Source organism: Anolis sagrei, chromosome 13, assembly GCF_037176765.1.
Source record: "Anolis sagrei isolate rAnoSag1 chromosome 13, rAnoSag1.mat, whole genome shotgun sequence".
In the NCBI taxonomy this organism is placed as follows: Eukaryota; Metazoa; Chordata; class Lepidosauria; order Squamata; family Dactyloidae; genus Anolis; species Anolis sagrei.
In genome coordinates this window covers 8,267,753-8,282,991 of record NC_090033.1, presented here as the reverse complement: position 1 = coordinate 8,282,991, position 15,239 = coordinate 8,267,753, and the positions used below count along the sequence as shown (strand labels likewise).

General features: G+C 48.4%; 1 protein-coding gene across 8 annotated transcripts in view; it reads right to left on the bottom strand.

Moving 5' to 3' along the window:
- UBR4 (ubiquitin protein ligase E3 component n-recognin 4) overlaps positions 1 to 15,239 on the bottom strand; it is a 178,840-nt gene that overhangs the window by 46,399 nt on the left and 117,202 nt on the right. For 7 of the 8 annotated variants that reach the window (XM_060758814.2, XM_067472723.1, XM_067472726.1 and 4 more), the window contains 12 exons: positions 13,909 to 13,994; positions 13,620 to 13,707; positions 13,327 to 13,520; positions 8,760 to 8,999; positions 8,425 to 8,563; positions 8,110 to 8,235; positions 7,819 to 7,968; positions 6,651 to 7,030; positions 5,101 to 5,191; positions 4,901 to 4,985; positions 2,448 to 2,575; positions 2,189 to 2,318 (listed from right to left, as the gene is read on the bottom strand). In XM_060758814.2, the coding sequence (XP_060614797.2) occupies positions 2,189 to 2,318; positions 2,448 to 2,575; positions 4,901 to 4,985; positions 5,101 to 5,191; positions 6,651 to 7,030; positions 7,819 to 7,968; positions 8,110 to 8,235; positions 8,425 to 8,563; positions 8,760 to 8,999; positions 13,327 to 13,520; positions 13,620 to 13,707; positions 13,909 to 13,994 (1,837 nt within the window). The remainder of the gene's footprint in view (positions 1 to 2,188; positions 2,319 to 2,447; positions 2,576 to 4,900; positions 4,986 to 5,100; positions 5,192 to 6,650; positions 7,031 to 7,818; positions 7,969 to 8,109; positions 8,236 to 8,424; positions 8,564 to 8,759; positions 9,000 to 13,326; positions 13,521 to 13,619; positions 13,708 to 13,908; positions 13,995 to 15,239) is intronic. The other variant, XM_060758816.2, reaches the window with a different exon arrangement.

Here is a 15,239-nt window from a genome sequence, read left to right as displayed (position 1 = left end):
TATCAGGAAGCAGAGAGGAAGAGTTCACTCAGCACCCGGGGGGGGGGGGTGTATTATATCCAAAAGTAGCCGTCAGGATATAAACAGTGACATACAAAAGCAGAGTGTAATAAAAGTCTGTAAGAAATGCAAGAAAACTTCACAGGAACTAGAAATCCCAAGAACGTAGCAATAATGCGAGGTCAAATGCAGGAACATGAACACAGAAAAACTCTTCCAAGGCGCATAGGCAAAGGCATGAACATGAAACAGGAATCTTGACATACAAAAACCATGACAGACGGGACCGGGAGCAGCGCCGACACCCTGGCGCAAAATGACAGCCCCGCAAAGGGGAATACAAACAAACAAACAAAGGCTCTCAGCTGCTGACAGAGCGGCGGATGAAGAGAACTGAGGCAGTTGTCCCATCCACGAACTACTTATACTCACAAGCGGAGAGTGGGCAGAAATGCCATATGTGCGATTCACAGTTTTGCCTGCCACAGATGCAGGCAAAACATCAGGAGAGAATGCTTCTAGAACATGGCCATACAGCCTGAAAAACCTACAACAACCCACCATATTTTCTGTTGGTCATGGGGTTTTCGAGTGGGAAGTTTGGCCCAATTCTATTGGGGTCAGGGAGAGGTTTCCCAAGGGAAATGGAATGCTTTTGCCATGGCTCTGTGAATAAACAGAGGGCCTGTGAAACTGTAATCTGATACATGTTTTTATTGATATTGGGTGTTTAATCTGGTTTTATATTTAACTAGCCGTCCTCTACCAAGCATTGCTGTGGCCCACATGGGGGTTCTGCGTGGGAGGTTCTAGCGTTGGTGGAGTTCAAAATACTCTTTGATTGTAGGTGAACTATAAATCCCAACAACTACAACTCCCAAATGTCAAGGTCTATTTTCCCCAGACTCCACCAGTGCTCACATTTGGGCATGTTGAGTATTCATGCCAAGTTTGGTGCAGATTCATCATTACATGAATCCACAGCACTCCTCTGGATATAGGTGAACTACAACTCCCAAACTCAAGGTCAATGCCCACCAAACCCTTCCAAGGGTTTTCTAATAGTCATGGGAGTTCTGTGTGCCAAGTTCGGTTTAAATCCATCGCTGGTGGAGTTTAGAATGCTCTTTGATTATAGGTGAACTATAAATCCCAGCAAGTACAACTCCCAAATTACAAAATCAATCCTCTCCCCAACCCCACTAGCATTCACATTTGGGCATATTGCGTATTTGTGCTCAATTTAGTCAAGTGAATGAAAATACATCCTGCGTATCGAATATTTACATTACGATTTATAACAGTAGTAAAATGACAGGTATCAAGTAGCAACGAAAACAATATTATGGTTGGGGGTCATCACAACTGCATTAAGGGGTCACGGCATTAGCAAGTAGCACAGTCCAAGTCAAAACCAACGTAAGAGCAGTCCAAACAACTATACAAGCTCGCAAGCGAAGGTTCTCTAGCTGAAGCCTAAGCGGCGGATCAAGAGAACTGGAGGCTAGCCCCGCCCACAGACTATATATACTCGAGAGGGTGGGCGGGGCAAGACGGGGAGTAAAAATGTCTCTTTTTATCTTCTAGAAGGTTCCGAAGCTGGCCTGCGCAGGCGCAGAAATACCATATGTGCGATTCACAGTTGACTACGACAGGGATCCACTGATCTAGAAGGTTCCGAAGCCATCTGCTCAGGCGCAGAAACTACCATATGTGCGATTTACAGTTGACCATGATGGGAAAAAAACTCTTCTAAGGCACATAGGCAAAGACATGAACATGAAACAAGAATCTCGACATACAAAAACCATGGCTACACGAGCAGAAGATTGTTTCTCTACGGCAAAGTTGTCCCCTCTGAAATGCCAAGAGTCAACAACTAATTTAAACCCACCAAGGCACTCATGACATCGTATTTACCACACCTGGACCTCAAAACTCTTTTCTCTAATTCTCTGGGAATATCTTAATTGCCTGCTTTTCACACCTTGAGTCCTGAGATCTAATCTACACTCTCTCGAGATCCTCCGCGTCTCCCAAAGGCCTATTCTCCGAGAAAGATCTCTTTTGCTTTCCCCGGTATGCACAACTATGAAAAGAGAGAGCAGGAACAACTTCTCAAAGGGTACAACAGCAATCGAGCCAAGCGAATGGAAGAAACGACTCCTGTTCTTCAGAAGCACCCTACCTCTGGCAGGCAGGCACTTCTTCCAGGCTTCGTAGGAGGCCTTGGGGTCCCGCTTGAGCCACAGCTGGGCCTGCGCATGGATCTCGTTGCTGTAGGGCTTGACGGTGGTCAGGGAGTCGACGGGGATGTCCTACAAAATGCAGAAAGGAGGGATCACGACACAGGCCTAAGCCAACGGGAGACCCTTTGCCCCAATCCCTCATAAAACATGGGGTGGACTTTCCTCCCCGAAGGAGAATGAGGCCAGGGAAGGAGGCACCTTGTTCTTCTTGCTGGTGGGCGCCGGGGGCTTGATGAGCTTCTGCAGGATGCGCAGGCACATCAGGGTGATGTTCTCCACCACCACAGGAGTCTTGATGTTCACGGCCATCAGGAAGAGGCTCAGGGCTGGAGGAAGAGGAGAGAAGAAGGGGGAACGGGTCAGGAAAGAGCCACCCACGGGGGAAGGGATCCATCCATCCATTTTAGGACTGGACTGGGTGGTCCTTGGGATCTCTACTAACTGAGGAGTCTATGATTCAATCAACCTATCTATCTGTCTGTCTGTCCATCAGTCCGTCCGTCCATCTTAGGGCTGGACTGGAAGGCCAATGGAGTTTCTACCTCTAGGATTCTATAATCTCTATCTCTCTCTGTCTATCTATCTACCTTAGAGTTGGACTGGATGGCCTTTGGACTCTCTACCTCTAGAATTCTATGATCTATCCATCCATCTTAGGGCTAGACTGGATGGTCTTTGGAGTCTCTACCTCTAAGATTCTATGATCTACCTACCTACCTACCAAAGAGTTGGACTGGATGGCCTTTGGACTCTCTACCTCTAGAATTCTATGATTGATCTATCTATCCATCCATCCATCCATCCATCCACCCATCCATCTATCCACCCATCCATTCATCTATCCACCCATCCATCTATCCGTCCATCTTACGGCTAGATCGGATGACCCTTGGAGTCTCTACTTCTAGAATTCTATGATCTATCTATCTATCTATCTATCTATCTATCTATCTATCTATCTATCTATCTATCCATCCATCCATCCATCCATCCATCCATCCATCCACCCACCCACCCACCCACCCACCCACGCATCCATCCATCCATCCATCCATCCATCCATCCATCCATCCATCCATCTTAGGGCTGGACTGGACGGGCCTTGGAGTCTCTACCTCTTGAATTCTACGATCGATCGATCCATCAATCTATCCATCCAACAATCCACCCACCCACCCACCCATCCATCCATCCATCTTAGGGCTGGACTGGATGGCCCTTGGTGTCTCTACCTCTTGAATTCTATGATCTATTTATCCATCTATCCATCCGTTCAACCATTCATCTATCCACCCACCCCCCCATCCACCCACCCACACATCCAAAAACCCACCCACACATCCAAAAACCCACCCACCCACCCACCCACCTATCCAAAAACCCACCCACCCACCCACCCATCCGTCTTAGGACTAGACTATGGCCCTTGGAGTCTCTACCTCTAGAATTCTATGATCTATCCATCCATCTTAGGGCTAGACTGGATGGTCCTTGGAGTCTCTACCTCTAAGATTCTATGATCTACCTACCTACCTACCAAAGAGTTGGACTGGATGGCCTTTGGACTCTCTACCTCTAGAATTCTATGATTGATCTATCTATCCATCCATCCATCCATCCATCCACCCATCCATCCATCTATCCACCCATCCATTCATCTATCCACCCATCCATCTATCCATCCATCTTACGGCTAGATCGGATGACCCTTGGAGTCTCTACTTCTAGAATTCTATGATCTATCTATCTATCTATCTATCTATCTATCTATCTATCTATCCATCCATCCATCCATCCATCCATCCATCCATCCATCCATCCATCCACCCACCCACCCACCCACCTACCCACCCACCCACCCACCCACCCATCCATCCATCTTAGGGCTGGACTGGACGGGCCTTGGAGTCTCTACCTCTTGAATTCTACGATCGATCGATCCATCAATCTATCCATCCAACAATCCACCCACCCACCCATCCATCCATCCATCCATCCATCCATCTTAGGGCTGGACTGGATGGCCCTTGGTGTCTCTACCTCTTGAATTCTATGATCTATTTATCCATCTATCCATCCGTTCAACCATTCATCTATCCACCCACCCCCCATCCACCCACCCACACATCCAAAAGCCCACCCACACATCCAAAAACCCACCCACCCACCCATCCACCCACCTATCCAAAAACCCACCCACCCATCCGTCTTAGGACTAGACTATGGCCCTTGGAGTCTCTACCTCTTGAATTCTATGATCTATCTATCTGTCTGTCTGTCCGTCTGTCCACCCACCCACCCATCCACCAACCCGCCCACCCACCCATCTATCTTAGGGCTGGACTGGATGGCCCTTGGTGTCTCTACCTCTAGAATTCTATGATCTATCTATCTATCCATCCATCCACCCACCCACCCACCCACCCATCCATCTTACGGCTGGACTCGATGGCCCTTGGTGTCTCTACCTCTAGGATTCTATGATCTATCTTAGGGTTGGACTGGATAGCCCTTGGGGTCTGTACCAAGTCTAGGATACTATTATTCCATCATCTGTCTATCTATCTATCTATCTATCTATCTATCTATCTATCTATCTATCTATTTATTGATGACCCTTGTCGTCTCCATTGCTGGGCATACGAACTCACCGCAGCGCAGCCTCAGCTCCCAGCAGCTGTCCTCCTTGGAGATGGAGTCCGTCAGGAGGAGCATCTCATACTGGAGGCTGCTGGCCTAAAAGGAGAGAAGGGGAGCTGGTGAGGGCGCTGGGCCCATAACCCTAGTCGGGGTCGGCCAAATACCGACGTGTTTCCCAAGACGACAATGAAGGCAAGGCAAAGATAACTACCAGGTCGGGGTTGGCCCAGTGTCCCTTCAAGGCGGCCGAGACCTTGCTGATGATGAGGTCGTTCATCTGCTGGGTGGCTTCCGGGTTGTCTCTGGTTTCCAGGCACAAATTGAAAGCAGAAACACGGTGTTAAAAGCTTCCTGATGAGCCCGAGACCCAAACGTGGCTCATGTCAGCGTCTGGCTCATGAAATATTTATACCCTCCATCTTAGCCAGCACTTGGCGGCAGCAGGAGACAACTCCCTCCCGTACAAAATGCACAACCTGACACATTGAATGAATGGAAGGAAGGAAGAAGAGGGAGGAAGGTGTATGAGGGAATGTAAAGGAAGAAAGAGAAAGGAAAGAGAGAGATAAATAGATGGATAGTTAACCCCTGAGTGAGAAGGTTTCGATGAGAGAAGCCCCAGTGTGAGAAGGCCTGGTGTGAAAAGCTTCGGTGAGAGAAGCCCCAGTGTGAGATGACATGGTGTGAGAGAAGCTCCAGTGTGAAAAAGCCTGGTGTGAAAAGCTGTTGTGAGAGAAGCCCCAGTGTGAGAAGCTTTTGTGAGAGAAGCCTCAGTGTGAGAAGGCCTGGTGTGAGAAGCCTTTGTGAGAAGGCCTGGTGTGAGAAGCTTTCATTAAAGTAGACCCAGTCTGAGAAGGCCTGGTGTGAGAAGCTTTGGTGAGACTAACCCCAGTGTGAGAAATCCTGGTGTGAGAGAAGCTCCGGTGTGAAAAGGCCTGGTGTGAGAAGCTTTGGTGAGAGAAGCCCCAGTGTGAGAAAGCCTGGTGTGGGAAGTTTTTGTGAGAGAAGCCTCAGTGTGAGAAGGCCTGGTGTGAGAAGCTTTCGTGAAAGCAGCCCCAGTCTGAGAAGGCCTGGTGTGAGAAGCTTTGGTGAGAGTAGCCTCAGTGTGAGAAGGCCTGGTGTGAGAGAAGCTCCAGTGTAAAAAGGCCTGGTGTGAAAAGCTTTGGTGAGAGAAGCCTCAGTGTGAGAAGGCCTGGTGTGAGAAGCTTTCACGAAAGCAGCCCCAGTGTGAGAAAGCCTGGTGTGAAAAGATTGGCGAAAGAAGCCCCAGTGTGAGAAGGCCTGGTGTGAGAAGCTTTTGTGAGAGAAGCCTCGGTGTGATGAACTTTTGTGTGAGAGAAACCCCAGTGTGAAAAGGAAGGAAAAGAGGAAAAAAGGAAGAAAGGAAAGAAGGGGGTAAGATGTATGAGGGAAAGCAAAGGAAGAAATAGAAACTGAAAGGAAAGACAGAGAGATATAGAAGGAGAGATAAAAAGAAAGAAGAGGAGAAAAGAAAAAGAAAGAAGAAGAAAGAAAAGAGAGACAGATATAGAGAGAGCAAAAGAGAGAAGAGGGGAGAAGGTGTATGAGAGAAGAAAGAGAAAGGAAGGAGAAAGGAAAAGAGGACAGGAAGAAGGAAGGAAAGAAGGGGGAAGATGTGTGAAGGAAAACAAAGGAAGAAGAAAGGAAGGTAAGAGAGAGGGAAAAAGCAGAAAAGAAGGAGAGTGCCACAAATGGGCAACGCTGCGCCCATGTACGCTCCTAGGGCCGAGGCCTGCCCACCTGGTGAGGAGGCACATGAGCTGTCGGACCTCATCACGCATGGAGGCGGCCCCCCGGCGCAGATTGTAGTCAAAGAGCTCTCGGATGAGCCCCTGGGAGACCAGGATGTGCCGGATGGGGCCGTTGGTGGCCAGGGCCCGGAGGAGGGTGATGCAGTGCTCGGTGACGGCGGAGGCGCAGCCGTAGCACTTGGTGGAGGAGGTGTGCCCGCAGCCCAGGACGGAGAGCGCCCGGTACTGGCTGGCCGTGAAGGTGGGCTGCGCAGGCGCCGCCGCCGAGGAGGATGAGGACGAGGAAGACGAGGAGCGCGAGGACTTGCTGGCCGCCTCTCGCTGCTGCAGGTCGTACTCCAGCAGCTCCTTCCGAGAAGCAAACACCTTCTGGAGATGGAAAGCGGGACAAAGTCAGCCATTGTGCGGTGCAAGAACCCACCCAGTGGTGCCACGCTGCAACAGCAGCTGCATCTCGGCAACATTGAAATATATTCCAGAGTGGAGTATGGCCTGGTGTGAGAAGCTTCTGTGAGAGAAGGCCCTGTGTGAGAAGGCCTGGTGTGAGAAGCTTCTGTGAGAGAATCCCCAGTGTGAGAAGGCCTGGTGTGAGAAACTTCTGTGAAAGCAGCCCATGTGAGAAGGCCTGATGTGAGAAGCTTCTGTGAGAGAAGCCCCAGAGTGAGAAGGCTTGGTGTGAGAAGCTTCAGTGTGAGAAGGCTTGATGTGAGAAGCTTCTATGAGAAAAGCCCCAGTGTGAGAAGGCCTGGTGTGGGAAGCTTCTGTGAGAGAATCCCCAGTGTGAGAAGGCCTGGTGTGAGAAACTTCTGTGAGAGAAGCCCATGTGAGAAGGCCTGGTGTGAGAAGCTTCTGTGAAAGCAGCCCATGTGAGAAGGCCTGGTGTGAGAAGCTTCTGTGAGAGAAGCCCCAGAGTGAGAAGGCTTGGTGTGAGAAGCTTCAGTGTGAGAAGCTTTTCTGAGAGAAGCCCCAGTGTGAGAAGGCTTGATGTGAGACGCTTCTGTGAGAGAAGCACCCGTGTGAGAAGGCCTGGTGTGGGAAGCTTCTGTGAGAGAAGCTCTAGTGTGAGAAGGCTTGATGTGAGAAGCTTCTGTGAGAGAAGCCACAGTGTGAGAAGGCTTCATGTGAGAAGCTTCTGTGAGAGAAGCCCCTGCGCTGACCTGGATGATCTTGGAGAGTTCATCGAAGGAGTTCTTGCAGTCGCCGCAGTACTCCTGGGCCAGCTGCAGGATGTACCGGTTGACGCTGGCTGAGGCCGAACTGATCCCTCCGCCAGAGCCGGCGTCGTCCTGAAAACACCGAGGAGGAAACTGAGGCAGAGGGGCCAAGGGAGGCGGCGGTGAGGCCCAGCAGGAGACAGCAACCCCCAAGACCATCCAGGTTGCCACTCCCACCGTCCCCGGCGGACGGGTTCAGAGACGGGGCCCTGGCGGGGGATCCCAATGCCTCACCTGTGGCTTTTCGGGCGCCGCCTCATTGACTTTGCAGAGGAGGTTCTCCAGCTGCGGTCGGTGGCCCATCAGCTGGTGGTAAACGCGGTCGGCTTTGTCCAGGAGGGTGTTGATGTTGGTCACGGCCTGAAAAGAAAAGCCAGGCACCCTTCAAGGGGGTGGACACAAAAAAAAAAAAAAAAACCCAAGGAGATTCAACCCCACATTGCCCAAGTCAAAAGTCCTCAATGAGGACCAGTATTTCTGACACTCTTGAGTCCCAAGAAAATCCTACGGAGGAGCGAGGCAACCGCAAGGCTTCCCCTTCGTCCTGACCTTCTTGCGGTCCTCTTCGTTCTCAATGGGGTCCACAGCGCAGCAGGGCTTGGCGTAGAGCATGAAGTCGAAGCGGGCGTATTTGCAGAAGCCGCAGGCGTTGCAGAGGAAGGGGTCCTTCTCGTCATAATTGATCGACCTGAGAAGCAAGGAACACGCAGGCGGTGGAGCTCTGTGAGTATCTCCAAGAAAGATGGGGACCAAAACTATTCATGATGGCGGCATCGTCTGCATAAAGCAGTAGGAAAATTCTACATAGCCTGAGAACTGAGGAGGGCAAACCAACACCAGGCTTTGGGCGCTAACTCTTCTGGGCTTCCATGTGTGTCTCTCACCTGCACTTGTGGCACTGATAGACGTTCTCTCCGCAGTTCCCGCACACGCCGGGGTTGGCCGGGACAGAGGCGCTGCACCGAGGGCACTGGAGGGTCTCGGTCGAGGCCTGGTAGTTCTCGTAGAAGTCGGCAAACTCGATCATGAGGTTGGAGGCCACAATGGGCAGCGGCAGGTCGATCTTCACCTCTGTCTGCCCCGGGGTCAGCTGGACCTTCTTGGCCTTGTGCCATCGGGCCGGCCTGTGAACGAAGGAAACAGGGAAAGAAGGGGAAACATCAGCCCGTGCCCCAATATAACATATGGTTATTTTTGTCTTCTAATCTACCTCTCTTTGGGATGTCACAATACAGACCCCCCAGGCCAAGCTCCTTATATCACTACCATCATCAATTATTATTATTATTATTATTATTATTATTATTATTATTATTTCCCATCATGGTCAACTGTGAATCGCACATATGGTAAACTACAGTTAGCAACCTATATTTACTAGATCTCCCCGGCCATACGTTGCTGTGACCTCAGTCTGGTATGGTCAGCTCTTTCCCTCGAGCAGGAGGGGGCGGGGACAGGGAAGTTGTTTCTTCACATGCACTGTATCATCATTTAGGTTTTGGGGGGTTTTCAGTCCCTTCCACTGTGTTTTTCTGAGTGATGGTCACTCATTGGTCCATTGAAATGCAAAGATACAGAATGGGGGACGCCTGGCTCAAGAGCAGTACGTGTGAAAAAGATCTTGGAGTCCTCGTGGACAACAAGTTAAACATGAGCCAACAATGTGATGTGGCGGCAAAAAAAGCCAATGGGATTTTGGCCTGCATCAATAGGAGCATAGTGTCTACGTCCAGGGAAGTAATGCTACCCCTCTATTCTGCTTTGGTTAGACCACATCTGGAATATTGTGTCCAATTCTGGGCACCACAATTCAAGAGAGATATTGACAAGCTGGAATGTGTCCAGAGGAGGGCGACTAAAATGATCAAGGGTCTGGAGAACAAGCCCTATGAGGAGCGGCTTAGGGAACTGGGCATGTTTAGCCTGAAGAAGAGAAGGCTGAGAGGAGATATGATAGCCATGTATAAATAAGTGAGAGGAAGCCACAGGGAGGAGGAGGGAGCAAGCTTGTTTTCTGCTTCCTTGGAGACTAGGACACGGAACAATGGCTTCAAACTACAAGAGAGGAGATTCCATCTGAACATGAGGAAGAACTTCCTGACTGTGAGAGCCGTTCAGCAGTGGAACTCTCTGCCCCGGAGTGTGGTGGAGGCTCCTTCTTTGGTAGCTTTTAAGCAGAGGCTGGATGGCCATTTGTCAGGGGTGATTTGAATGCAATATTCCGGCTTCTTGGCAGAATGGGGTTGGACTGGATGGCCCATGAGGTCTCTTCCAACTCTTTGATTCTATGATTCTATGATTCATTAGGTGTCTTCTGGCCAAATTTCGTGTCTACCGCCTAAAAGTGTCTAGTAAGTTTTCTAGAAGATTCCGAACTATCTGCCCAGACGCAGGAAGTACCATATGTGCAATTCACAGTTGACCACGATGGGAACGTGTTTTGTGTGTGTATATATGTGCATATGTATGTGTGTGTATATATATGTGTGTTTGTGTATACATGTGGTTTTGCGCATGTGTTGTAATATTTTTTGTTTTTTTGGCTTTTTAAGTCCGTTCTGCTGTGTTTTTCTATATTTATTTATTTATTTATTTATTTTATTTTATTTCTGTTTTTTCCTATCCCGTTCCTTCTCAACCCCCCGAAAGGGGACTCAGGATGGCTTACATTTGGCAGCAATTCAATGCCACTACATATAACAAGGCAATTTTGTTGTTCATTTGTTCAGTCGTTTCCGACTCTTCGCGACGTCATGGACCAACCCATGCCAGAGCTCCCTGTTGGCTGTCACCACCCCCAGCTCCTTCAAGGTTAATCCAGTCACTTCAAGGATGCCATCCATCCATCTTGCCCTTGGTCGACCCCTCTTCCCTTTTCCTTCAATCCCCCCCCATACACACACAGAGCAATATAATAACAATAAAAACAATAAAAAACAGTATTAATAGCCGTAACATCATTCCAGTCAATTCCATATCCAATTCCACGTCCAAAGTGCTATCGTACAAAAACCACAACTTCAATGTCTATGTTTTTTGTATTTCTGTATTTTTTGGGTTTTTTTTTTTTTTTGGCTTTTTGAGTCCCTTCTGCTGTGTTTTTCTGTGTTTTCTGAGAAATGGTCACTCATTGGTCCGTTAGGTGTCCTCTGGCCAAATTTCGTGTCATTTCGTCCAGTGTTTTTTGAGTTATATTAATCCCACAAACGAACATTACATTTTTATTTGTATAGGCTAGACATCCCCTGTCACGCGTTGCTGTGGCCCAGTCTGTGTATATGTGTTTTGTGATCATATATATGTGTATATATATGTGTTTGCGTATATATATATGTGGTTTTGTGCATACACTGTAGTGTCTTGCTTTTTTTGGCTTTTGAAGTCCCTTCTGTGTTTTCAGTGTTTTTATGAGTGATGGTCACTCGTTGGCCTGAGAGCTGTCTTGTGTCCAAATTTGGTGTCAATTCATGCAGTGCTTTTTGAGTTATGTTAATCCCACAAACGAACATTGCATTTTTATCTGTATAGACTAGCCGTCCCCTGCCACGCGTTGCTGTGGCCCACATGGGGGTTCTATGTGGGAGGTTTGGCCCAATTCTATCATTGGTGGGGTTCAGAATGCTCTGTGATTGTAGGTGAACTATAAATCCCAGCAACTACAACTCCCCAATGTCCAGATTCTATTTTCCCCAAACTCCACCAGTGTTCACATTTGGGCATATTGAGGATTTGTACCAAGTTTGGTCCAGATCCATCACTGTTTGAGTACAAAGTGCTCTCTGGATGTAGGTGAACTACAACTCCCAAATTCAAGGTCTATGCCCACTAAACCCTTCCAGTATTTTCTGTTGCTCATGGGAATTGTGTGTGCTAAGTTTGGTTCAATTCCATCATTGGTGGAGTTCAGAATGGTCTTTGATTGTAGGTGAACTATAAATCCCAGCAAGTACAACTCCCAAATGACAAAATCAAATTTTTTTTAGTGAAGGACATACATTGGATCGTTAGATGTCTTGTGTCCAAATCTGGTGTCAATTCGTCCAGTGGTTTTTGAGTTCTGTTAATCCCACAAACTAACATTACATTTTTATTTATATAGATTACTAGCTTTACCCGCCACGCGTTGCTGTGGCCAACCTTCTCTCCCTCTTTCTCTCCTTCTTTCACTCCTTCCTTCCTTCATTCCCTTTTCTTCTTTCCTTTCTTCCTTCTCTACCTGTTTACTTCCTTCCTTAGCTTTTTGCTCCCATGCCTCCTTCTCTTTGTTTCTTTCCTTCCCTCCCTCTTTCTCTCCTTCTTTCTCTTCTTCCTTTGCTCCGTCTTTCCTCCCTTCCCTTTTTCTTTCCTTCTCTCCTCCTTCCTTCTCTTCCTCTTTCCTTCCTCCTCCCTTTTTTCCCTTCCTCTTTCTCTCCTTTCTTCCCTCTCTATCTCTTTCCTTCCTTCCTTCACTCTTGACTTCCAGTCTTCTTTTTCTTTCTTTCTTTTCTTCCCTCCCTTTCTCTTCTTCCTTTGCTTTTCCCCCTCTCTTCCCCTTCCCAAATTCCCCTTCCTTCCTTCCTTTTGACACCTTTCCTTCCCCTTCCCTTTCTTCTTTTTTTCTATCTTTCTTTCCTTTCCTCCTTCCTTCCTTTCTCTCCTTTCCCATCCTCCTTCTCTCTCTGTATTCTTTCTTTCCTACCTTTTCTTCTTTCATATACCTTCTCAACTTCTCCTTCCTTCCTTCATACACCTTCCCTCCCTCCCTCCCTCCCTCCCTCCCTCCCTCCCTTTTCCTTCCTTCCTTTCTCCGTTCTTTCCCATCCCCCTTCTCTCCCTTTCTTCTTTCTTTCCTGCTTTTCTTCTTTCATATACCTTCTCAACTTCTCCTTCCTTACTTCCTTCATACACCTTCCCTTCCCTCCTTTCTTCTTCCTTCTTTCCTTCCTTTCTCCTTTCTTTCCCATCCTCTTTCTCTCCCTTTCTTCTTTCTTTTCTTCCTTTCTTTTTTCATATAGCTTCTCAACTTCTCCTTCCTTCCTTCCTTCCCGTTTAGGGGCGGGGCGGGGGAGGGTGGGGGCGTGGCTTGAACTTGGGGGGCGTGGGCAGGGGAAGAAGAAGGAAGGGGAGGAGGTAAGGTTGGTGTATGGGTGTTGCACGCGCTGGAGGACTTCGGGGAAGAGCCTTTGTGCGGCGACGGAGGATGGGGCGTGGCTTGCGCAGAGGGTGCGTTGGCCGGCCATGTGCGCGTGCCGGGGGACTTCGGGGAAGAGCCTTTGCACACGCTCAGTTGCTTTTTGTAATTGTGAGTGTATTGAAATGTTGTTTGGAATTTTGATTCGCGTTGTGCATACCTTGTGGGTTGAGGTATGTGCACGGCAAATTTTGTGTGTTTTTGTCGGGGGGTTTTCGCGTTTTGCTGTCCTGTTGAACGCCCTTTCCATTTTTATATATATAGATCATGATTATTACTTGTTCTTGAGCTCCACGATGGCCTGCACCGTCCGGTTGTTGTAGTAGAGGTTGATGGTCCGGACCATCTTGGTGCGCTTGAGGTCCCCGACCTTGACGGTGACCTTGCTGATGGTGTGGCTGCCGATGAGCTTGACTACCTGCTGGGTGGTGGTGTAGCGGGTGTCCACCTTGATGGAGGAGAGCTTGATGTACTGCGGGAGAAGGGAATCGGGAAGAAGAGGCATTCATTAGTCTCGGATTTCGGATACCAGCTCTATCCCTGCCTTGGAAAGGACTCAAGGAGGACTCACACAGAACGGCACTTCGGGGTTGTTGCAGACGAGGCACGGGTCACTTTCCAGGTAGTATCCGTCAAATTCCACCAGACCGGAAAGAGTACTGGGATGGAGATAAAAGACCACATCAAACCACAAGTTTACACTAATTTGGTTTTTCAGCTCACCTCGTTGTGTACTGACCTATAATACTTATTTTGCCCATGCCTCATATAAACAATGTTTTCCTTTGCCTTGGATTGGAGTTGTTTTGATTATTGCAAATATCGGTTCGAAAGGGTCTCGAGAGGGGAAGGACACTCACTTGTAAATGTTGGAATTGGGGTGGTTGGTGAGGATGTGGTTCTGCATCCGGAGAATCTCCACGGCCTTCTGGGAATACTCCTTCAGCTGGAAAGAAGGCCATACATGGATCATACATGTGGTACTTGAGGAGGGACCAGAGGCCATAAAACACCCAAGTGTCTAGGCATTGTGTTATAATGGCGGGCTTTGCTCTCACAGAGCCTCCTCTCACAACAAACGTATACTGGAGCTTCATAGAGTAGCTTTTTACACACAGCAGCCTTCACGCAGGAGCTTCACACAGTAGCTCTGCACATGAGGCCATCAACCTGGGGCTTCCTCTCACCAAAGTTTCTCACACCAGGCTTTCCCACACATAGCCTTTTCATAGACTAAGGCCTATCTCACACAGAGGCTTCTCTCACAGACTATGAGTCCTTCTCTCATAGACTAAGGCCTACCTCACACTGTGAAGCCTTTTTTCATAGACTAAGGCCTATCTCACACAGAGGCTTCTCTCACAGACTATGTCCTTTTCTCACAGACTAAGGCCTATCTCACATTGTGAGGCCTTCTCTCATAGACTAAGGCCTACCTCACACTGTGAAGCCTTTTTTCATAGACTAAGGCCTATCTCACACAGAGGCTTCTCTCACAGACTATGTCCTTTTCTCACAGACTAAGGCCTATCTCACATTGTGAGGCCTTCTCTCATAAACTAAGGCCTACCTCACACTGTGAAGCCTTTTCTCATAGACTAAGGCCTATCTCACACAGAGGCTTCTCTCACAGACTATGTCCTTTTCTCACAGACTAAGGCCTACCTCACACTGTGAGGCCTTCTCTCACAGACTAAGGCCTACCTCACATTATGAGGCCTTCTCTCACAAACTAAGGCCTACCTCACACTGTGAAGCCTTTTCTCATAGACTAAGGCCTATCTCACACAGAGGCTTCTCTCACAGACTATGAGTCCTTTTCTCACAGACTAAGGCCTACCTCACACTGTGAAGCCTTCTTTCACAGACTAAGGCCTACCTCACACTGTGAGGCCTTCTCTCACAAACTAAGACCTACCTCACACTGTGAAGCCTTCTCTCACAAACTTAAGGTCTACCTCACACTGTGAAGCCTTTTCTCACAGAATAAGGCCCTCCTCACACTGTGAAGCCTTCTCTCACAGACTAAGGCCTACCTCACATTGTGAAGTCTCTCACAGACTAAGGCCTACCTCACACTGTCAGGCTTCATAGACTGAGACATTTCTCCCACTGAGGTCTACCTCATACTTGACTAACAGTTTTGTAATCAAAACTACCTAGTTAATTTGTAATATTTCTGAAAAATATG